The following is a 23,743-nucleotide window of genomic DNA, read 5'->3' as shown; positions in this document are numbered from 1 at the left end:
CCAAAATGTAGAGAGGAAATTATTGATGATTAATATAAACTAATAAAAAAAAAATTTGTCTGCGATGAGAAATAAAAATTAAGTGAAAATTAATAATAAACAAATTATTTTTAAAAAGACAAAAAAGAATGTTCAAAAATGAGAAGAAGAAAAAATATGAAAAGATTAAGAAAAATTATGATTAAACATGACGTAAAGAGATTGCAAAATAAGAAGATAAAATTATAAATTTAGGAAAAATTGACAAGAAAAAAAGTTTGTTTTCTTAAAAATATTTTTAAAAAATTGATTTTCCTTTTTTGATTAACACATTTTCCTTTTTGATTGACTACTTTCCTTTTTTGATAACCACTTTTCTTCTTTTAATTGACACTTTTCCTTTTTTGATCCAACTTTTTCCTAAGCCTTTTGAACTTTTTCTTTTTTTATTAACACTTTTCCTTTTTTGGTCGGATCTTTTCTTTTTTTGATTGACCCATTCCATTTTTTGATAGGGACTTATTCATCGACATGAGTTCAGAAATAGGTTAATCGACCAAATTGATTAGCGACTTTTAGTCAAACTTGAATGAACTCGTTTTCATGATTTTTATATGAGATATTATAAATTTCCTTAAAAATCTGGCTCAGGATCGTCTCGCGAACCGACTAACACGGCTCATTTAGTCAACTCGAGTTAGAGTCGTTTTTTCGACTAGAAACTACGAGTAGCGGCTAAATCGACTCGGCTTAATCATTTAACAACACCAATGAATAGAATTAATTTTAATAAAGAAAAAATTGATCTTTATAAAACTGATTTTTTTTAAAAAACGATCAGCTGTTATCGCGTCGGATCTGATTCCACTAAGAATCTAGCCTTGATCATACTTTTACATAATATTTTTTATTTGTAAAAAAAAGTCAAGGGAAGAATCTTTGAATCAATGCCTAGCCTCCAACCGAAATTATGAATCACGATTTGTGGATTGTAATCAAACCATTTCGGAACTGACGCAAACATTGGATAAAACCGAGGCGGAACGCGATAAAAGGACTAACGAATTAGTTTCTCAGCTCGATGGTTACAAGGTACATTTGTATATATTATAACTTAACTTAATTAACGAGTTTTTTTTAAAAATAAATAGAAAAATTATATTGAAGAGTGTTTAACGGCAACGGTAATGGAGAAAAATCTAAGATCATCCGAAGATCGGGTGAAGGAATTACAAAACGATCTCCAAAATTTGGGCAGCGATTTGGAGGAAGCCTCTCGAAATTTTGAAGCGGAAATAAAGGTTGGTTATTTATACATATTTTCGTATGTTCATTAAAGGGGGGGGGGGGGTATTTTTTATCGAATCGGATCTGGCCGATATTTCATCTTTTTAAAAATATGGGTTATCTGCCAATATTATATAATTTTTCTATCCGATAAAATGGCATTTTAATTTTTAAAATTTATTTCAAATTTCATAATATATTTGGTAGAAATGCTCTAGATGAAGAAGGTTTTCTAGAAAGAGAAATTATTCTAAATGGAAAAGATGTTCCAGAATGAGGAAATGCTCTAGAGAGAGAAGGTGTTCTAGAAAGAGGAAATGCTCTAGAAGGATTGTTCTAGAAAGTTAAAATACCCTAGATGGAGATTTGTTTTTATTTTTCAGTTTATAAATATGACCTTGGGTGGAGAATGTGAAAGTGTTAAAGAATGAAGTGTTCTAGAATGAGATAGTTTTATAGATTGAGATTTTACTGGACTTTCCAAATCTATATATATAAATTTGAATAATGATGTCTTCTTTTGCAAATAGCAAAAATGATTTGGAAAAAAAGCAGCTAACATTTTTGGATATATCATGCAAGTTCACATGATATTAATATCAGTCTTCGAAGATACTTTAACATCATGTTCTTTTATAACTTTGGTATATGGACTATATCCATCGCAACACCTGGGGGACAATAAGACATGATTGGTTAATTTAAAGCTGCGCTCATTGCATAAAGATTTTATTAAAACGTTTTTATAACTATAGATTTTCTCGTGAGATACATGTATAAATAAATTAGCCAAAGATATAATATTAATTACAAAATTGATATCAAATTTTCTTGTCTTATATAAAATTATAAATAATTATTTCTAAAATAATTTAATGTGCAGATTTACACCATTAAAATCTATAATAGGCTAAGGTTTAAATAAGCTAGATTCTTAATTTTATGTATGACATGTCCTATAGTTCAACTAGCCCCTATATTAATTAAAATGTTTTAACTTTATAGATTTTCTCGTGAGATGCAAGTATAATCATAAATTAGTTAAAGATAAAATATAAAAATCATCTGTTATTGAGTTGAGAAAATATATAACATATACTTAACAATGTATACTAAATATAAGATGTATATTAATAATATTTGAGATTTAAATTAATGTATATTTTTTTGAATATTTAAAAAATATATTTATAATCAAAATTTGAAAAACTAAAATATTAATTCGATTAACATTGTTATTTTAAAACTTTGTTAACTACTAAACTAATAGTTCAATTTGGACCCAGTATAAAAAGAAAAATAATCAGTTTTATTTAATATACAAAAATCGATATTAGCTTCTTTAGAAGCCATATTTTTTGGGTTGAATACAGCTAGATTATCTCTTTCAAATCGTTTATCAGGAATTTTTTTTTTTCAAAGTTAACATCTTTTCTCTCGTCTCATTGTAACCAACGAATAAATAGGTCAAATAAATTTTTTCAAATTAAATTAATTTTGTTTTATTCATATTTTTCTAAGCAAAAGGATGGTCTCGTTAATAATCTGAGAGAAGAAGTCAAAAATCTGAAGGAGGATAACGCAAATTTGACGCGAGATTTGAACGAATTGAAGGATGATTATAAGATTTGCGAGAAAAAATTGAATTCCCAAGTTAAAAAAGATTAATAATTATTTGTTTGTTTTATTTTCATCCGATTAGAGAAAGATTATGTTTGAATATTTGATGACATGGTTATCTACTAGCTAGTCACTTTTTTTTCTTTTTAGAGCTATAAGTGAAGGTCTGATTAGAATGTAAATGTTAGATTTAAAAAGAATAAATAATGTAAAACTTATCGTATTTTAAGGTTATCATTTTCTGACCTTATTTCAAAATCTATAATTATAATAAGTATCCGAGGGCTGGCTGTTTTTATATTAAGAACAAAGATTAATATGAGCTAGGGTGCAGTCTATCTACTTTACACTAGTAATTTCTTGGACCCATAAATTATTAGCTTGTTTTAGACTCCCCTCAAAATTTTTCATTTCGAAATACCTATAATCAAAATTACTGTTGTTTCTATCAAATGACATTTTCAAAAAAAAAATAAAGTTTTCGTTAACGAGTTAGGATTCGTGTTGTTAGAAACCTTGATTTAACCTATCTTTTTAAAAACAGCGAAATAAAATATAACCCTGCATAATATTACATAAGCCTTGATATTTAATCATAAGATGGAAGAAAATTTTGTCACCACTTTGGGGCAAAATCTCGAAATTTTGGTATTTTTATTTTTGACTTAAATCTTGATTGCCTACTACTAGTGTTGTTAAACGGCTCTTTTTGAACCGATTTTTAAAAACGGCTAACTCAATATTTTATCCAGAAAAATATTACGTAAATCTGAAGATTCTGCTCATAGAAGGAACAAAGGTCTAGACATATATTATCGAAATCTCGAGGCTTAGGCAATATTTTTCTGGCTAAAATATTGAGTTAGCCGTTTTTAAAAATCGGCTCAAAACAAACCGTTTAACAACACTACCTACTACCTCCTAATTAATATTGATCTCAATTTTCACCCCCCCCCCTCCCTTCATTTAGTTGAAAGATATGAAACGTCAATTCGTTAATGAAAAGAAACGAGCCGAAAAATTGCAAGAATTTATGTCATCTTCCGCCACGACCTCTAAGTCGTTTCCTGCCAGTCCGCAAACTCAAATCAGTTATTTTGGCAATCCTAATAATTTCGTTAAAAGCGTTTCACCCTCTTCCATAGTGTCCAGGAATGAGTCTTATTGCAACAACGCAACCAATACCAACTACATCTCGGATGAAGATAAAAAGTATACATGTGTATTGTTAGTTAATAAGAATTAGCATTTCCATTTTTTTATGGCTAAAACTAAAAGAGCGTACAGTTTATGAAAAGAGTTTATTCATCCATGATGAGCCGGCAAGTTGAGATTTTATAATCTATTTTCGATTAGACAACTAGAACTTTATATTTTTTGTCGTAAATTGAAATAAAATAAAAGAATCATTATTGTCAAATAATGAAAAGTTAATTAGACTGAATATGCCCATAGAACATAATGTTTCGGTAACAAATGTTGTAAGAATTAAAGAGAATACAAATAATTAGTATAAATAAATTAACTACTAATACTTTATTAATTAATATAATTTGTAATTACATAATCATAATTAAAATTAAAAGATTAAAAATTAAGTTCGCAAAATAATAATAATAATTAATTTTTCAAGTAAAATATTCCCGATTATATATACTTTTCTATACTATATATTTACATAGTGTTTAAACAACAAACTTAAATAATCTTGAACTTTATCTATTTTGAATAATACATTTTTTTTATTCATTTTTCTTTAACTCATTTGAATATTACAACAATTATTTTGTCAACTGATTGATTGTTATTAGCAAGATGACGCCTTTAATAAAATTAAAGTCCCCTTTCAGGGTAATCATTTATTTTTCACCTGAAGGCAAAAATGCATGTGTTTCAATTTTCTGGAAAAATAAGAAATTTTATTTAGGGTTGTTGAAAAAGCCTGATTATTTTCAATTTTTAAAAACGACTCGATTAAGATTTTAGCCAAAATAATATCCTTTAAACCTCGAGATTTAACAAATAGAGGTCTAAACTTTTCTGCCATCTATAGGCAAAATTTCCAGGCTCACATATTATTTTGCCTAAAACCATAGACAGATCGTTTTTAAAAATCGGCCCGAATCGGGCGTTCGCATTTTTTTTAAATTTAAAATTATAATATAAAATTTTTTTAAAGTAGAGTTTGAAATGCTTTTAAATATAAACAAAGATTTTGATCTGTGAAAATTTTTTCGAGATTTCTTATCAAGTTTTACCTAAAGTTCCAAATCTTGTAAAAAAAAATATAGGCAAATCTTTTGATTAGTTTTTATTTTAAAACTTTAAAGTTTTTTGTGCAAAATGCCAAAAATATCGGTTTAAAAAAATATTATAATTTAGTAGCGTGTCTTCTTGGAGCTTGGTGAGCAATGGGACGAATTTTGTAAAAAATCACAATTATGGCTCTAATTTTACCCCCAATGACGAGAATAAAGTCTCACTCAACGCGCAAAAAGCGACGAACAATGTAGCATCGACTTATCAAAATCAGGTTTTTTTAAATAAAAATAAATATTACCGTTTTTGTTAAACATCTGCTTTAATTTATTAAAAGAAGAAGAATATCATTAAAATTGTGGTTAGTTAATGGTATTTTAATATTTAATATATGAGCTATCCACAGAGTTGGTCAAAAAAATTTTTATATCTAGACAAATAAATGCTCGATGAAAGAGGTATTTTACATTAGACATGTAGATAGAAGCATCCCATTAAAGGTATCCTTTTTACAAGAAAAGTTCATTAATTTTCAGAATATTTAGATAATATTTATGATTTGCAATATATTTTTTTTCAATTGAAGTTGGTGTTAAATGTAATTTTATAACATTCTCAGACATACATTTATGACAGTTTCTAGGTGAATTCTTGCACCCATTGAAATTTTTTCTTTTGACATTGTACATTAATACTTTTCCTTTTTTAAAAAAATATAATTTCTTAATTGTTACTTACCACTTTCTTCGATCCTAAAAATTTTAAATATTATATTTAATAAAAATATTCACTTTTTATGCATGTTGATTATATTAATGTCGTTTGTTTATCTTGACTACAATTTTTTTTATAGGCTGCTTATAAACACTATCCACTTTGGAAAACAAAATCCGAGATCTTTTAAAAATCCGAACCGGGATAGGCTTAATAACCTGAGACGGGTTATAAAATATTTAAAAATAAAAATCCGGACTGGGCCAATTTTTTTATTTAGATCCGGTCCAGACTTGAGAATAAATTTATTTTTGAATCCGGGTGGGGCCCTGAAATTTTGACCTCTACAGGTAGGTATCTGGTGATTATATACATCCATTTTCTTAAAGAAAACATACATATTGATTTATTGATTCCGTTGCGTTTAACATTAAATCCCTTTTAGCGAAACCACCCCAGTTCAATATTCACGATCCATTTTAAACTGGTAAATATTTTAAAATTATGTTGTATTCAAATATGACTATTTTCACACTGGATCATGATTAAAATTATCCAAAAAAGAAGGGGGAGGGGCAAAGATAAATAAATATAAAATATATAATTTTTTTTAGTTTACATTGATAAAAAATATGTACATACTTTGGGAGGGAAATATTTTTTAAACCTATTAAATTCCCATTCCATGTTCCAAAAATAATACAATGTTTTTGGGTTTGGGTATTTTTTTATTCGTTTTTAGAATGAAATAGAAGGGTTTGTGTAATAATTGTATAACTAATGTTTAGGCGATTCATTCATATATGCATTTAAAAGTTTTCATACTTAGAAATTAGTAGCGCCATTTGTGGTTTGCACAAGGATTAAATGACATTAATAGCATTCATATAATGATAGATAAGACAATTAGTCTACTTGCAAACCATGGCGCTACAGCTGACTCCTATGTATGGACACTCTTTAATTAATGAATTGTCAATCTAGTAGTATATACTATACATCATTGGATGTGTGCGACTTGTTTAGAAATCATTGTACATAAAATCAATTTTTATTTTTAATGTACCCCCTTGTCACTCAAATTAAAAAAAATTAATATATTCTTATTGCTGGTACAAAATTTATGTGCCTACCAACTTTAATCCTTTCAGCCTGTATCACTGACGAATGATATTATTCTTATTCGATTAGTAAAAAGGATATTCGAATATTAATCGAATAATAAATAATATTTTTCATCATGTAGTGTTTATAAAATAATTTTTTATTACAAAATTATAAATTGTTCATTAAAGCATTGACTAACAAATTTCGACTTATTATCTCCCGTCGAGCGAAGCAGACCAATTATCCTTAGTGATTGTTGTTTCTAACTTTCATCTAAATAAAATCATTTGCACGACTCTCCTAGCTTTTTTTTAATTTGATACCGACGTTTACATCTCATTTGTGGCACATGACGGAAGGCTTAACCTTAGTTCCATTATCTGATATGGCCAGTGCAATGACATTTCTAAAAGTAAGAACGGTTAGTCCCTTAAGTTCTAACAATGGAAAGGATATTCTCGGCTATTTCGATAATAAATTATGTCAATGGAGTATAAAAAAAGTGGTTACAGGCTCGATTCTCAGTCACAGACACGTCTAATTATTGGAATGTGAATCAGTATTCTATCTGAAGGAGAACATAGTAACAAACAATATGAAGGATGGAACAACCTTTATTCTGATCTAGTTGATATTAAATACTCTTCAAATTGTGTATTGATCAAGATAATGAAATGCGAATTGGCTTCCGAACAAAATGTAACGGAAACGATAGCGTGTTGGAAGATGATGCAAACTTGTAAAAATATCTAAATTTGTCTTAAAATTTTTTTTGCAAGGAATAACGTAATTGAGTGCGAAACCTAACCCGATTTTATAAGAACTATTGCTTTTATCATTTGCAAACTTTTTTGATTCTTATTATAAAAACAAAATTTTGTATACATGCCTTACAATAAAAATAAAAATTATTTTATAACAAAAGTAATTGTCAAAATAATTTTGGATCGAATTAAATATATTTGTAAAAAGTTTAATAGGCTTCGCCGCTACATCCTACCAACTTTCCCCTATTTGCGAGAAAGTTGTGGATGTAACTGAATACCTGGGCCTTTATGGCTTTGGTATTCCTAAGGCTTTATTATAATAACTAATCAAAAATTTTCGATATTACCAAATATAGAAAAAGAAAACAATAATGATAGTAAACAGTAATATAAGGGTATTTATATAAATAAATATTGTAAGGATGTATCATTCTGATGTTTGATTATTGTTAGAGAATTTTTGATTAGTTGAGAGCAAGGTCACGGGAGCTGATTGAGATGTTTTTCCATTGGTAAGAGATAGTGGAGTTCATACTCGATAGGTTAGAGATTAGAAAGGGTGTGCCAATAGTTGATTCTGTACCGAATAAGAAGACATCTTCCTCTTGTAGGTTAATTGGTCCAGTTAAGATTATATCTCCGAACAGGTCTAGATGCTCTCGGTTAGCCATCCATATTCGTGATGGTTCATCTGCAGGGTTGTCTTCGGACGGTATCCATTGGATGTTTTATGAGACGCAAGTAAAGTTAGCGAGGCCCAACTTCTGTAGAATTTGGGTAACGACGATTTCTATTGACGGGGACCTGGATCCGCCTTTCCTGAAGGTGTAATAGGTCACAGTAGAAGGGAAAGTTGGTAGGATGTAGCGGTGAAGCCCCCGTCGCAACCTCCCCCGGAAGGGCTGCGTGAGAAGTAGTAGAAAGAGATAGTGTAGAAGGTAGCAGGAGAATGGAAGAGATAGAGACCAGGGTAAGACTACTTCCTTTTCTTACCCCTGGTGGTGGCCGCGTCTTTCCTTTCGGGTCTCCTGTAAGTGTTGGACGTGGAGGGGACGTAGCCCCTGTCCCGAAAGGACCGATTTTCACGGAACACCTTGATTCGAGTCATAATAGGACGTAGAATTTTCGATATTACCAAATATAGAAAAAGAAAACAATAATGATAGTAAACGGTAATATAAGGGTATTTATATAAATAAATATTGTAAGGATGTATCGTTCTGATGTTTGATTATTGTTAGAGAATTTTTGATTAGTTGAGAGCAAGGTCACGGGAGCTGATTGAGATGTTCTCCCATTGGTGAGAGATAGTGGAGTTCATACTCGGTAGGTTAGAGATTAGAGAGGGTGTGTCAATAGTTGATTCTGTACCGAATAAGGCATCTTCCTCTTGTAGGCTAGTTTGTCCAGTTAATATTCTATCTCCGAACAGGTCTAGATGTTCTCGGTTAGCTATCCAAATTCGTGATGGTTCATCTGCAAGGTTGTCTTCGGACGGTATCCATTGGATGTTTTGTGAGACGCAAGTAAAGTTAGCGAGGCCCAGCTTCTGTAGAATTTGGGTAATGACGATTTCTATTAACGAGGACCTGGATCCGCCTTTCCTTAAGGTGTAATAGGTCACAGTAGAATCTGTAAAGATCATGGGTCGTTGCCCCTCGCTCAGCGCTAGGATGGCTCCCATTCCTGCCGCAAGCACTTCTTTGGCGTTGATATGTGCTATCGCATGGCTTGGAATATTGAAGAGGAGACAAGCCTCATTGTACAAAACTGAGGTAAAATTGGTGTCCCATAGGCAGATACCAATGTGTGAGTTCGACGCGTCGGTATAGACTGGGGTATTCGCGTAATAACGTAGAGCCAGTGGCTCTTTCATCGCTTCGATTATTATACTTGCTTTGCGAAATGCGAGATATGAATCAGTGACTGGAGTAAGTGGCGCATTGTTCATAGTAATATAATACGGTGAAAATAGTCTGGACATGCCAGTGATAGTATATGCATAATGGTTTACTACGCCTAAAACATTTGCTGCTAAGTCTCGCCCTAGCTCGAGGTGTTGGTATGAATGCCGCCTGAATATTTGTAAGCATTTCTCGAGACGCCGCCTAGTATTTGTGTCAGCTGTTATTGTTTTATTTGTGAGATCGATCGGGACTCCTAGGTATGATATTTTGTCGGTAGGGTCTAAAACCGATTTTTCCGCGGCTATCTGGAGCCCCCATCCTTCTAATGTACAGCGCAGTGATCTAGTGGACCACTTGACGTCAAATTCAGTATCCCCGTAGATTAGGATATCGTCCAGATAAACGTTGTAAAAGGCCTTCCTGACAGTTTTAGCACAGGCGTCGAGAATGATAAATTGTAAGCAATACGGGCTGTATGAGGCGCCCATGGGGAGAACCTTATAGGCATAGTTTGTATTGTCAAATCTAACCCCGAAGAAGGGGCGGGCACTTTCGGCTAAAGGTATGGAAAAGAATGCCGATCTTATGTCTATTTTGCAGGCAAATCTGGCCTGGTTTAGTTTGGCGGACATCAGGGGAATTGATTTGAGCTTGAACGGGTAGTGCAAGAAATTCTTGGACACTTGAGAAAAATCGCTGATGACTCTTGGCGATCCGTCCGATTTTGGAATGACATATAGCGGTGAGCATATTTGTGCGGGGTTATATTGTCTCCTCTTCAATATTCCAAGCCATGCGATAGCGCATATCAACGCCAAAGAAGTGCTTGCGGCAGGAATGGGAGCCATCCTAGCGCTGAGCGAGGGGCAACGACCCATGATCTTTACAGATTCTACTGTGACCTATTACACCTTCAGGAAAGGCGGATCCAGGTCCCCGTCAATAGAAATCGTCGTTACCCAAATTCTACAGAAGCTGGGCCTCGTTAACTTTACTTGCGTCTCACAAAACATCCAATGGATACCGTCCGAAGACAACCCTGCAGATGAACCATCACGAATTTGGATGTCTAACAATAATCAAACATCAGAACGATACATCCTTACAATATTTATTTATATAAATACCCTTATATTACTGTTTACTATCATTATTGTTTTCTTTTTCTATATTTGGTAATATCGAAAATTTTTGATTAGTTATTATAATAAAGCCTTAGGAATACTAAAGCCATAAAGGCCCAGGTATTCAGTTACATCCACAACTTTCTCGCAAATAGGGGAAAGTTGGTAGGATGTAGCGGCGAAGCCGCAATAGGGCACCCAGAGCTGTGCACCATCATTACCATATAAAGGCAATGGCCCAACTCTGTCCATACTATAAAAACCCCTTTCTTTCACCCTTAATTTTATTTACTCAATTTAAATTTTAACCGAAATTGCGTACCTAAAAGACGTTCTAAAGCTATATAGAAATAGATAAAATTATAAAGAACTTCTTTTTTATTTAATAAAAACATACAATAATCATTTTCAAAAATAAATTTACCAAAAATTTAATAATAATATATCTCCTCTTTCTATGTTATATCAACTATATATATAAAACACCACGTGATTATATGATTGACGTGTTATAATATAAAAATATATATCTATAAAATATGGTTACATCTAATTATCATGAAGATAGGCCACATACTTCTATTATATTATTGTTATAAATAGAATGTTTTTTTTTGTAAGTGTCATTCAAGAAAAGTTATCATTTCAACGATTGTTATTTTATTCGCAATCAATCGTATCATTTTTTTTATCTTAAAAAGTTTCGATAAGATTTATTGATGATTTATGTTATATTCAAGACATACACTCAACTTTAAACAGAGCGAAATATTAAGAAGAGAAATCTCGATAGAATTGATAAATGGAGATATTTTGCCGGAAAAGAAGGCGGATGAAAGTGGGGCAATATGAATCAAAACATTTGTCAGTCAAGTGCGGATCGAGAAGGAGATTCAAAAAATATAGCAATTTAGCCAAGAAGCGCGATCCAGATGAATATGTTAAATATGTAACTTCGCACTATGTCTTTCGAACATAAAAAATTGTTTTGCTGAATATCATTCCTGTTAAATGTTTATTTATACATCATATAAAACTATTTTTTATTAAATTTGAATTTTTAACTTACTCCCTCGTGGTCATATAAATTCGTGTCCTGTCCAATGTAAAATATGTGATACCATCTTCCCAGTAAAATAATAATTTATTTATTATTGAATCGATTGATATTTACAATATAGACAGTCGATTTAAATACCCCCCCCCCCCAAAAAAAAAAAGCTAAAGGGTAGATAACTAAGGTAATAATTTAAAATTAATTTATTACAACATATTACAAATAAAATTAATTTAAATATATTCATATAGATTTATTACATTAATATTTTTAAAAATAATAGTTATTTTTGGCAGTTACATTCCAACATTACAGGAGTTATACAAATTTTTCAAATATAACTAGTTACAGTTATTTTTTTTATGTAACTACTAACTTTAGCAACATTTTTTGATTTTCATAACAAATAAACTAATTTGATTTCTGAAAGGTGTGCTAGCTTTTCTCTAAAAATAAGCAAACCTTCTACAGAAGCTCTTGATGTATATGACATTATATTAGGTCTATCAGAAATTATTCGATTCTAAATATAAGAATACAAATAACCGAATAATTAAAAAATCTTTGACAAGTGATAAATTCTAATTATTTATACTGATTATTCTTAAATTTTGGTAAATATTCTAATTATTCGTTAATTATAAAATCATATTCAAATATGTTAATTTTTTTGCATTTTCAATATTGATTTTTTTTTGATTGTGATAGTGATTTGTTTCATAAACCCAAATTTATATTGCAAATATGAATTATTTAATTATTCTAGTCGTACAAAAATGAATATTAAAATTATTCGATTTGAAATTCACGAATCTTATAAGAATAGTTCTTTATTCGATTTTCTGGAAACCTACTTTTTATTTAATAAACAATATTTTAAATTTGGGAAATCTTATAAAGTGAATGGATATACTATATTTATTTTTTAAAGTAACTAGCTACTTTTATCGTTACATTTGTAAAAATAACTAGTTAATTATTTTCCTTTGAAATATGACTAGTTACTTTAGCAAAATTTTTTATATAAATTCATTCTTTTTTATACAAAGTTAAACATGTTGAAAGAAACGTGCAATGGAACCGGGGAGAACGCTTTATTGCAAGAACGGGTTAAATATTTGGAGGAAAGCGCGGCTGGCTTAGCAGATGATCTCATGAGGAAAAATGAAATCATCGAAAAATATGCAATTAGCGAAAACAATAAAGGGATGCCTTTATATGGTTCTTCAATTATCATTTGCTCCTTTTTAAATAAAACGAAAATTTATTTCTTTTAAAAACTTTATTTTATCATTTTTATGGTGATTTTAAAAAAATCTGCTCTTATATTTTGTTTTGGGGAATGTTTTAAAAGATAGTTTTCGAATGTTATTTTTAAATTTCTTGATTCATTTTAGGTCTTATTACTCGTAATCATTTGATAAATCCAAATTTTTGAAATTTATGCTAACCAATCATTTTAAACATAGCCGAAACTAATTCCGAACATTCGGTTGCCTCTATGGATCAACCACTCAAAAAGCTTTTAGCCCTCAAATTCAATAATTTTATCAACAACAATTTGAATAACTTGACGACTTCTTCTCATTTTGCCAATAATGCCACGGGTAGTAACCCCAGTTACGAGGACCTCATAAATACAAATAAAAGATTGAAAATCATGTTGGAAGAAACGCTCACTAAAAATATTATGATCGAAAAAGTTTGACGATTATATTAATTTATTAAAAAGTCCACTTTTGTAATGCTCTACCACCATTTTTCAAAATTTTTAAGCTATCATAAGGTTGTGAGGAAATATATTTTTAAAAAAAAATTCATTTTGCTTGAATTTGCGGGTATAGTTCTTATAAAACTTATAATTAAAAGGATTTAGAGGTCATGTCCAAGGAAATATGTGTCATAAAGAATTTAACTTCCGCTCAAAAAGATTTCGATGGGCGCGAAAGTCCACCTGAGTGTCCAAATGAATACGAAAATCACATCGAAACACACACTTCTCTGAATATTTGCACAGATTAATCAAATAAAACACGCTTGTCTGTTTAATATTTAAATTTGATTATTAAATCATATAATATGTGCACTTAACACTTATAAGATATATTTAACAGGTTTATCTTAATATACTAAGCATGGTGAACTAAGAAGTAGTATTGCTAAAAAGCCCGATTTTTCAAAACAATCCGATTAGGATTTTAGCTAAAATATTATATAAGCATCGAACATCATCTGCCAGCTATATGCAAAATCTTTAAGCTTACATAATGTTATTTTGTTTAAAATCTTAATTGGGTCGTTTTTTAAATTGACCGAATATGGCTTTTAACAACTCTACTATAATGTAAATGTTTGGAAACTGAATACGACGAAAAAAATTATCTAATAATTTAATTTATTAATATAAATATACCTTGGAATTAATTTTATCTTGTAATTTAAAATTATTGCAAAAGAAATCTCTGTTATTATTTTTTATATGCTTGGATCGCTTCTAAATTGATTATACCATATTGTTATAAAACAGTCTTTATGAAAATAGATAACTTTGATACTACAATTTTTTTTTTAATTTTTAGAAAATGTACAATTTATCAAAATTATTATCAAAAATTGCAGATTTAATTTATTATTTAATTTATACCATCCATCTACACTTTATATTTTATTTATTTATTAAAATATTGATCATTTATAATGTAAAAGCTGCTTGAATTTTTTTAATATGAATTATATAATAAATTATGCCACATCAAAACATTTGGTAAAAATCAGCCCTTATTTTAAGATCGTACGAATTCTATTTTTTGTTTGTTTGAATGAAGCAACATGTGTTCAAGTGACTGGTGTTGTTAAACGATAACCAATATTTTAGCCAAAAATATTAGGCAACCCTAGAGATTTGGCTCATAGATAGCAGAATGGTTTGGACATCTATTAACGAAATCTCTAGGTTATTGTAATATTATTTTGGCTAAAATCTTAATTTAAAATTGGCTAAATCGAACCGTTTAACAATACTAGTAAGTGTGCTTTAGATTGAGGTCCATTAATATTAGAAAATAGCTAGAACTCAGATCAAAATTTTTTTTAAAATGCCTAGTAAACAACCAACATATAAATCAAAATGTATAAAATTAATGAAAAACAAATATTAAATTTATAAAAACATTTAATTTTTAAAATTCAAAAACGAGTTGATTTTTTTTTGAGAGCCTTAATGCTAACCATATTAAATTAGTTAATTAAGAAACCTACACAATTTTTATTTTGAAATTTTTATATTTATTAATAAAAGAAGTTATAATATAAATTTATTTTCCAATATACACTATTATGAAGATATGAATTGAAATAATAAAAATAAAATAAAATATTGTTTAAAAAACCCATAAAATTTGAAACATTCATGTTTTATGATCAATGTAAAATTGTATACATCTAATTAAAACGACATAATGTCATGTAGATTATAATGCTTACAAATAAATGTATATTAAGTTGAGTAAAATCGTAAAGCTCTATCCATGCCAGTAGAAGCAAGGAAAGAAGCGTTTGGCCCGAATTTAACACCAGTGTTAATGTGAGCTTTCTCGGTGCCGGGATTCGAAAAATTGGCTAGTAAATTCCATTGCTTAGCCAAATAGATTCTGACGTCATTACCTGCTACGGCTAAGTAATTGCCCGAGCTGTCGAATGAGAGGCACTTTATGTCATACCTTTTTATTAAGAAGAGGATAATGGTATTAAAAATCGTGGCAACTAATAATTTAATTGCTTTATAATTATATTAAAACTTTTATAAGACCATTGATTTTATTTATTTTGACCAAGACCCAGAACAAATAGGACCATATTATTATGTTTATCATCTAGATAAAATGATTTTCATTTATTAGATTTGAGAAAATAATTATGGGCTAAATGAACAAATCCATCAATGATATTAATCCCGTCGAATTTAAAGAATGTTAAATCGAAAAAATTGCAGAGAATAAGGGATCTATTTTTTTTCCCCTCTGACTAATCTACATTCATGTCATAAAAAATAATATTGAAAAATACTAAACTTAACATCCTCCTCATTCTCGAGTAAACTAATGGTCTTGAAGTTCTTCAATTTCCTCAGATCCCAAAGCTTAATGAGACTGTCGTCGGCAGAGGTGGCCAAATAATAACCGTTTTCTGAAAAGGAAAGAGCAGATATTGGACCACTATGTCCAGGGAAATTTGCCACGTTAGATTTTTCCTGTATAAAAATGGTAAATTTATTTTTATTTGAAACATGATAACTTCTGCCCATTTCAATCTCAAATTTGAAATTTCCAGATATTTTTGCTGATATTATAATGACCTGATTATAAATGTTTATATCTCGGAATTGGCACAAAATAGGGAGTAAATTTTTAATATAAACCATTTTAGTATGTTAATAGAACTTAATAAAATCATGCAAAAAAATTTTAAGCAGTATCGGGAAATAAAATCAGCCTAATTCTGAATAAATTTTTCGGCCGATTTTAAAGTATCCATATAAAATAATTTTGTTTTAAAACAATCATTTTCAATGTTATATTATATCTATATTCTAATGTTTATGCATAAATTAGCTGCCAAGTATGAAATATGCACATTTATAACCAGATCAATTTAATATCGGCACAGCTCTACCCAAAACCATTTTAGATATATGTTATTAGAGCGAAAATTGAAGATACAAATTAGTATCTTCATTACTAATTTAAACCTTCAAATCCCAAATTTTGATGATGGCGTCTTGGCCTCCAGCGCCAAATATAAGACCGTCAGGGTGAAATTGAATACATGTTAATGGCGTTGAGTCTTTAACTTTGCAAACAATTTTTCCGCTGCTATTTATATCCGAAAATGCCCATGTTTCATCCAAAGAACTACTCAATATATAGTCCCCAGTAGGGTGTAACGAGATGCCTTTATTAAACAGAAAGGAGTTACAAAAAATTGTCTTATAAAATTGCATGATAAATAAATATATGTTGTAGTTGTAATATTTAAAAAATAAATAATAATATTAGATTTTATCAATATTTGAAAAGGTATAAAAATTAATATAATATATGATTTAATGAAAATTATATGATCTCTTATTTTAACTTAATCATTTTATGAATAATAAATTAAACGAAAATGTATTCCTCAGAATAGGAAAAAATCAATTTCTATTAACCAGTGATAGGAGCTAGATGAGCTTTAATAATCTTGACACAATTCTCATTAGGAACATCCCAAATTCTAATAGTTTTGTCCCAGGAAGCAGTGATGATGCAATCTCTTTCATTGTGGTATATAGTTGAAGATACCTTTTTGGTGTGACCTAAATTATAACATGAATAAGTTTCATGATGTAATTACTGGGGAAATTTGGGAGGTATAAGCTTCTCCAAAAATTAAAAAACAAAATTTAACAATTAATTATCTAAATGGACTATCTCTCTACTAAAACTATAAATATTCCAGGAGTAAAGTGATGATTTTTTCACCGGATACTAGGCAAAATTTAGAAGTGGTTATGTCAAGAACAGGAAAGAATAGTTTCAAGATAATAATCAGATATTTATAAATTAAATAATTTTATGGATAAAATAAACAATCAAATTTTAAACTAAATGAAGGAATTAAATGTGATATAAGCTTATAATAAATTTTTTTAATTAACTTAACTTAAACCTTGTTACGAACAATATCAGATTCAATGTAGGTTATAAGGACTAAAAATAAGCTTGGATTTGTTAGGTCTAGTGTTGAAGGCTGATTTGAGTCAATTTTTAAAAATGGCCTGATAAATCCAAAATAAGATTATGTAAGCCTCAAGATTAGGCAAAGGTATCAAAATCTTCAGACTTATACAATATTATCTTGATTTTAATATAATGACTATTTTAAAAAATTGACACAAATTGGGTCTTAGATAACATGAATTAGGTACACAGTTCCAAATTTAATTTGACCTGGAATATTCCTTAATACTTATTATAAAATGATATATTAAACTAGTACTATTTTATATAAATGAAGTCTAATGTAAACAAAATATTTAAATTTTTTAGTGTCCCAATATCAATGATGAACCCTAAGTAAACATTTCTTATGAGAATGTATTAGTTCCAAAAAATATGATCAAAATACAATAATATCATAATCTATTAATAATTCTTTCTGCTATAATATTATTTGTATAAAAAATGTAAATTTTTATTAATAGTTTTAGGTACCTTTAAAAGTTGCTATGACTTGATTTGATTGACTATCAAAAATAACAGCATTCTTATCATTTCCACCAGTCACAACTTTTGAAGGGTCTAAAATAGAAATATCTAGGCATAATATGCCTGGGTCACTGGCACTATGCAATCCAAGATGGCTTGATGTCTTTTATTTAATAAAGGTCTTAATATTTATAAATATAATTAACTTGTTTGAAGGTTTTAATCGTATCTGGCTTGGTTAAATCTTCTGGCATAGTCTTTAAACGTTTTTTCCTTTCTGAAGTTAAAATAGCAGCTCTGTCTTGCAATTTTTGTATAACCTTAAAAAATAAATCATTAAAAACAATCTATTAATAAAAAAACCTTTTCTGTCATTCCTTCTAAGTCTTCTTTTCCCTTTTCACTAACTTCTTCTTCCATATTCTGAATGCCTAAAATAAAAAAAGTATAAATAAATTCAATTCTATATTACTAATAGCTGCCGGGATAGCTTGGACCTGAGGTTTCAGAGTAGCTAAAGCTTCACGTGCAGCAGCTACTTCTTTATTCAATCTTGCTATAACTCTGCATGCAGCATCATGTTGGTATAAGGCATGTGATAATTCTTGTCTAGTTGTTTGTAATTGTTGCCTAATAGTAAAACTATGAAGCATCAAAGCATCCCATTCGTCCTGTAAAGATTTCAAAAGTGCTGGAATACTTGTTGCAGAAGGTGGACGTGGTTTAACAATAAGGGATGAAGAATTACTGGTAGTTTTAACTTCGATTAACATGTCTGAAGTTAAAATTTCGCCATTGATTGGGTCAACTTCTTTTTCGCTCAAATATTTTTCTATAATTCTTCTTTCAAAAATACATCCTGAAACTGGTGATAAAACTGGAATTTCGGGTATTTCATTAGTAATAGCACATACTAAAGACATTTTGAATTTGAAAAAAAATTGAATTTAAAATTTACAGAATGATATATTTATAATTCCACAAATAAAATAGACATTTAAAAAGTTAAAATAGCATCGTTTTGCAATTTATTTTGAGGATTTGTGTTTTATATATATTGTATTCATTTGACATCATTAATTTATTTAATTGATTTGCAAAACTATTTGTTATTTATAAATTCAGTAATTTTTATTAAAATCTTAAATAATAGTTACGGAAATATAGTTAAAATCTTTAAAACATTAATAAAATATTAATGTATTGATTATATAGAAAGAAACTCTAAAAATTTATAAAAATTAGGATATTTCTGATAAATATAATGGGCCGAGTAGTAGGCCCGATTCTAGACCTAGTTGGGTGGGGGACGATTCAAATTGCCACCACTCCTTATCCCAAAAAAATATGCCTCCCCACACCCCAAAATTAATAAGAATACAATGGGGGAGAAATATTGTTTATACCACTATCAGAAAAAAATATATTTATTCATGTCTGCTGAAATACATAATAACCCAACCGCACCCCATATTTTAATGAGAAAGGAGGAAATGTAAATGTATTATTTTGGCGGAGGAAAAAATTAACAAGGTGTCTAGATTCATAAAATAGAAAATGAGCCTGAACTTTCAAAAACAAAAGAAAATTTAGATTTTTTTATTGCAAATATTTTCTCACTTGCCTATATAAAAAATTTATTGAAAAATTTTCATAGGCTGCTGCTTTACATCGATTGACAGCTACAAGGTTCCTTGAGCGAGGACTAAAGTAAAAGGTCTAGGGTGATGATATATCTGAAAATTTTATATTAATAATTGTTTCAAGTATAGTGCAGATCTGTACCTTGATGCCTTTTATATTATACTCCAAAAATATCAAAAGATCCTTGTATTGAAATATTAGTTTTTAATAATAGAATTAGGATTCAAGAATTTTTAACTATAATTAGCTGAAATTTTGATAACAGTAACTTAATCAAAAAGTTAGTGTGTGAATAAAATTGAAAATATTCTATGATTTGGAAATTTAATTATTAAATAAGGGATACTATATTTTTTTTCTTACAAATATAAATCTATATATTTATCGCAAATACTAAAAACGACAATTTGTTTTTTATAATAAATATAAAAACCAGAGTTATAAACTCGAATTAAAATTGTTTGGTTGGGCAACAGACCAAACAGAGATCGATTTATGGACAATTAAACCAGGGATAATATAGATCTTGGGTGGATTCGGACCTTTTTTAGATAACAATACCAAAATTATAATAACAATTTATAATTTTCAAAAGAAATATAATTCTTTTTTTTCCAAATTTTTATCGTTATTTTATTGTTTGAGTAATGTATTTTTAGATTTTTGGGAATAATTTTAAAAAATAACAATAATAAAAACCTATGTATCTCTACACTGCTCGTCTCACAGGTAATATTATTTGGAAAGCGATCACGATCAAAAAGAAATATGGGCAAACTGTTACCAAATTTAAAACGTAAAGGCTAATAAATATTTAATTAGCATCTTTTTCTAAATCGTGTATGTATGTAACTTTATATTTTGAGGATGTGAAGTTAGTGAACTATTTATGGTTTTAATAATTGACGGGCAAATAGTGTTATTTGTAACTAATATATACGGTTTAGAATATAAACTATTTAAAATGTATGAGTTAATATAATATAGGGGCTAATAAATTACAACTAAGTAAAATTGAGGATTTTTCAGAATATTTTTGAGTCTTAACTAAAATTATCATGTGGAGGTTTTAATTTGTATATATGGGCCGAGTATAGTCTTATTTCATATTATAAAGTTGGGAGTTTCCCTAGCATTATTCAAAACTTCATTCTTAGTTGAATTAATAATCTTCTTAGGTATTTAGAATTTAGGAATGGTTTCTTTCTTTTATTTGTAAGACTTGTTGGAATGTTCCTTAGGATGCCAAATCTAAATTGGGGTAGACTGAATAATACTCAACTAATAAATATTAACTAATCCTCTATATTTCAGATATAAAAGGAAGTACTAATAATTTACACTTAATTATAGATAAATATAATCTTTTAAGTTAAACATAATCGCTTTAACCAACCAATTACTGTGCCCCCTGAGGTGAGAGGCCATCAAGTTGCTTTCTGAAACAGACCGAGAGAGCGACCCCATTGAAGCGAACCTTGGTTTGATCCGTAAAATAGGTAACAAATTATAAAAATATTATTATATAATATGGTAAAAACAAATAAAGCATCTTAATATTGCGATTGTTGCTACTAGAGAAATTCATAGTTTCTGGTGTTCTTATAAAATATAGTATTAAAAATAAATATGTTAAAATGCACAAAAGGTAAAAATTAAATCATTTAAATTTACAATCAGAAATTCTAATTAGAAAATTTTTGTTAAATATTCTTACAACCATTTGACAAGGAAATACCTGCCTAAATATAATATTATCCCTTATTTATCTTTAATAATTTTTGCAGAATGATAACCTTTTATCCAATCGGCTAATGTTATTGTTACCTCTCGAGATAATTTAATGTAATTAATATTAATAGATATTGAATCTCCCATTATTAACCAATTTTCACTATCGATATTCCTTTGATAATTAATTTAGACATTGATATCATCTTCACTGAAATTTTATTTTAACATGTTTACAATATATATTTTTACCTATTTGTTTTAAAAAAAATTCAAAAAGGTTAAAAGATAACAATTATGACAATTGTCACTTTTTTATGGTACATTTTCACTGAAATTTTAACTTAACATGCTTACAATATATATTTTTACCTATTTTCTTTGAAAAAATTCAAAAAAGTTCACAAATAACGCTTATGGCAATTGTCACTTTTCTATTGTACATCTTCATTGTAACTTTAATATAACATGTTTCGATATATATTTTGCTTTAAAATCAAAGAAAGATTAAAAATAACGATTATGACAATTGTCACTTTTCTATGGTACATCTTCACTGAAATTTTAATTTAACTATCATTGAATTTAACATGTTTACAATATACATTTTTACCTATTTAATTTAAAAAAGTTCAAAAATAACGATTATGACAATTATCACTTTTCTAAGGTACATCTTCATTGAAATTTTAATTTAACATGGTTACAAAATATTTTCCTATTTACTTTAAAATAACTCAAAAAACTTCAAAAATAACGATTATGACAATTGTCACTTTTCTATGATACATCCTAATTTAAATTTTAATTTGACATGTATATTTTTGCCCATTTGATCGAAAGAAATTAAGAACAATAAATTCTTAAAAATAACGTATATGAGATTTGTGACTTTTCTATGATTTATCTTCTCTGATATCTCAATTAGTTGGAAAAACTAGACTAACCCCGACTGTACAGTGGTCAGGTTAGGTTAGGCTCTAAAAATTTATTTAGTCGATTAAATTAATCGATAAGCAAATAGACTATATGGGTCGACTATGCTGACTAAATAGATCAACTTAGTCGACTAATAGTGGACTATATTATTCTATTTAGTCGCTAAAGTTTTTAGTCGATTTCCATTTAGTCGTAGTCGAAAGAACTCGACTAATTAACAACACTAATTGAGAGTGTTGCTTCTAAGGCATTTGTAATAGGAGTATAGAGAGAAATTTCATTATATCCTTTCTGTCGCAGTTTGCGAACATATAAATTAAATAATATAAATTATAGTATAAATTTATGAAATGTCAATCAATTATTGTATATTTTAATTAGTTGATTTTTATATTTTAAAACGGAAGAAGCCTTTTTTCTTAAAATGTAACTTAATTTTAAATTGTCTATTAAAAATAAATTAAATAAAATGAGTTTTGATTTGTACCATTTGAATATGACTTGAAATAAAGAGCTTATAATTAGTTATTCGTATTCCTTTAAATTATTCCTAATAAATTATCTTTCTATTAAATTACTCTGATGAATATTTGAAGACTATTGACTGTTACATTTTTGTAGGACTTTTATACTTGCTATTTTTTAAAGAATAAATTTATCGATAAATTAAACTGTATTAGAATATTAATGGCTCTCTTCTAAGAATTTCACAAAATACTGGTTAGAATAGGATTCTTATAAAATAAATTCCCTTTTATAAAAAATAAAGATGGAGTTAAAAAAATTATATTATTGAGAATCGACATTTTTAGAAATGATCGCTAAATTCAGGAAAAAAAGTAAAAACACTCGTATAAGAGAATAGTGGTCAAGGTATATAAATAGAAAGTAAGAAAAATATACAATAAAAGAATTAAATGTACAATGGGGTTGCTTAAATAATAATTTTAAAGTTTTATATAAACGTCGATTTCAAAATTGTCTGTAATTTCTAATAAAGGGTTATATTTAATTGTCATAAATATGTACAAAATATCAGCTTATAAAAGATCTATTGATTCGCAATTAGTAGTACAAATTATAAAAATATTAATGCAATCTATTTTAATCAAATACATTTTATGTTTTTACATTATTTAAAAATAATGTAGTCTTTGTACATATTTAAGATAAAAAATTATCAAAATTACTAATTTATTAATAGACTTATATTGTAACAAATTTACTAAGTATTAGACCCTAAAATATAACACTCCCTTAATATATTTGCTATAAAAACACCATTCTAAAAAAGAAATTATTTATGTTCGACTCATTCTGGATCAAAAAACTTAGTTATGATAAAAAATAGTCATATTAACTA

At 28.5% G+C, this 23,743-nt stretch overlaps 2 protein-coding genes across 3 annotated transcripts in view; one reads left to right on the top strand and one right to left on the bottom strand.

Annotated features, from left to right (window-relative positions):
- The window catches only part of LOC135923128 (GRIP1-associated protein 1-like), a 33,804-nt gene extending 19,234 nt beyond the window's left edge, over positions 1–14,570 (top strand). The window contains exons 10-17 of one of the 2 annotated variants that reach the window (XM_065457715.1): positions 904–1,071; positions 1,131–1,280; positions 2,788–2,919; positions 3,857–4,098; positions 5,272–5,419; positions 12,871–13,042; positions 13,291–13,523; positions 13,691–14,570. In XM_065457715.1, the coding sequence (XP_065313787.1) occupies positions 904–1,071; positions 1,131–1,280; positions 2,788–2,919; positions 3,857–4,098; positions 5,272–5,419; positions 12,871–13,042; positions 13,291–13,523; positions 13,691–13,843 (1,398 nt within the window). In that variant the 3' untranslated portion in view covers positions 13,844–14,570. Of the gene's footprint in view, positions 1–903; positions 1,072–1,130; positions 1,281–2,787; positions 2,920–3,856; positions 4,099–5,268; positions 5,420–12,870; positions 13,043–13,290; positions 13,524–13,690 lie in introns of both variants that reach the window. The other variant, XM_065457714.1, reaches the window with a different exon arrangement.
- A 552-nt stretch (positions 14,571–15,122) lies between these two features.
- LOC135923432 (pre-mRNA-processing factor 19-like) lies at positions 15,123–19,031 on the bottom strand. The gene is made up of 8 exons (XM_065458167.1): positions 18,539–19,031; positions 18,430–18,497; positions 18,273–18,386; positions 18,073–18,229; positions 17,028–17,174; positions 16,569–16,771; positions 15,892–16,070; positions 15,123–15,540 (listed from the first exon to the last, which is right to left on the bottom strand). Exons 1-8 carry the CDS (start codon positions 18,987–18,989, stop codon positions 15,318–15,320), a joined length of 1,542 nt encoding a protein of 513 aa, XP_065314239.1. The 5' UTR covers positions 18,990–19,031; the 3' UTR covers positions 15,123–15,317.
- Between the last annotated feature and the right edge of the window lie 4,712 nt (positions 19,032–23,743).

The sequence above is a fragment of the Gordionus sp. m RMFG-2023 genome, chromosome 2 (assembly GCF_954871325.1).
Source record: "Gordionus sp. m RMFG-2023 chromosome 2, tfGorSpeb1-WG-v2, whole genome shotgun sequence".
NCBI lineage: Eukaryota > Metazoa > Nematomorpha > Gordioida > Chordodea > Parachordodidae > Gordionus > Gordionus sp. m RMFG-2023.
The sequence above is the reverse complement of the archived record's forward strand: the minus strand, read 5'-3'. Positions and strand labels throughout refer to the sequence as shown.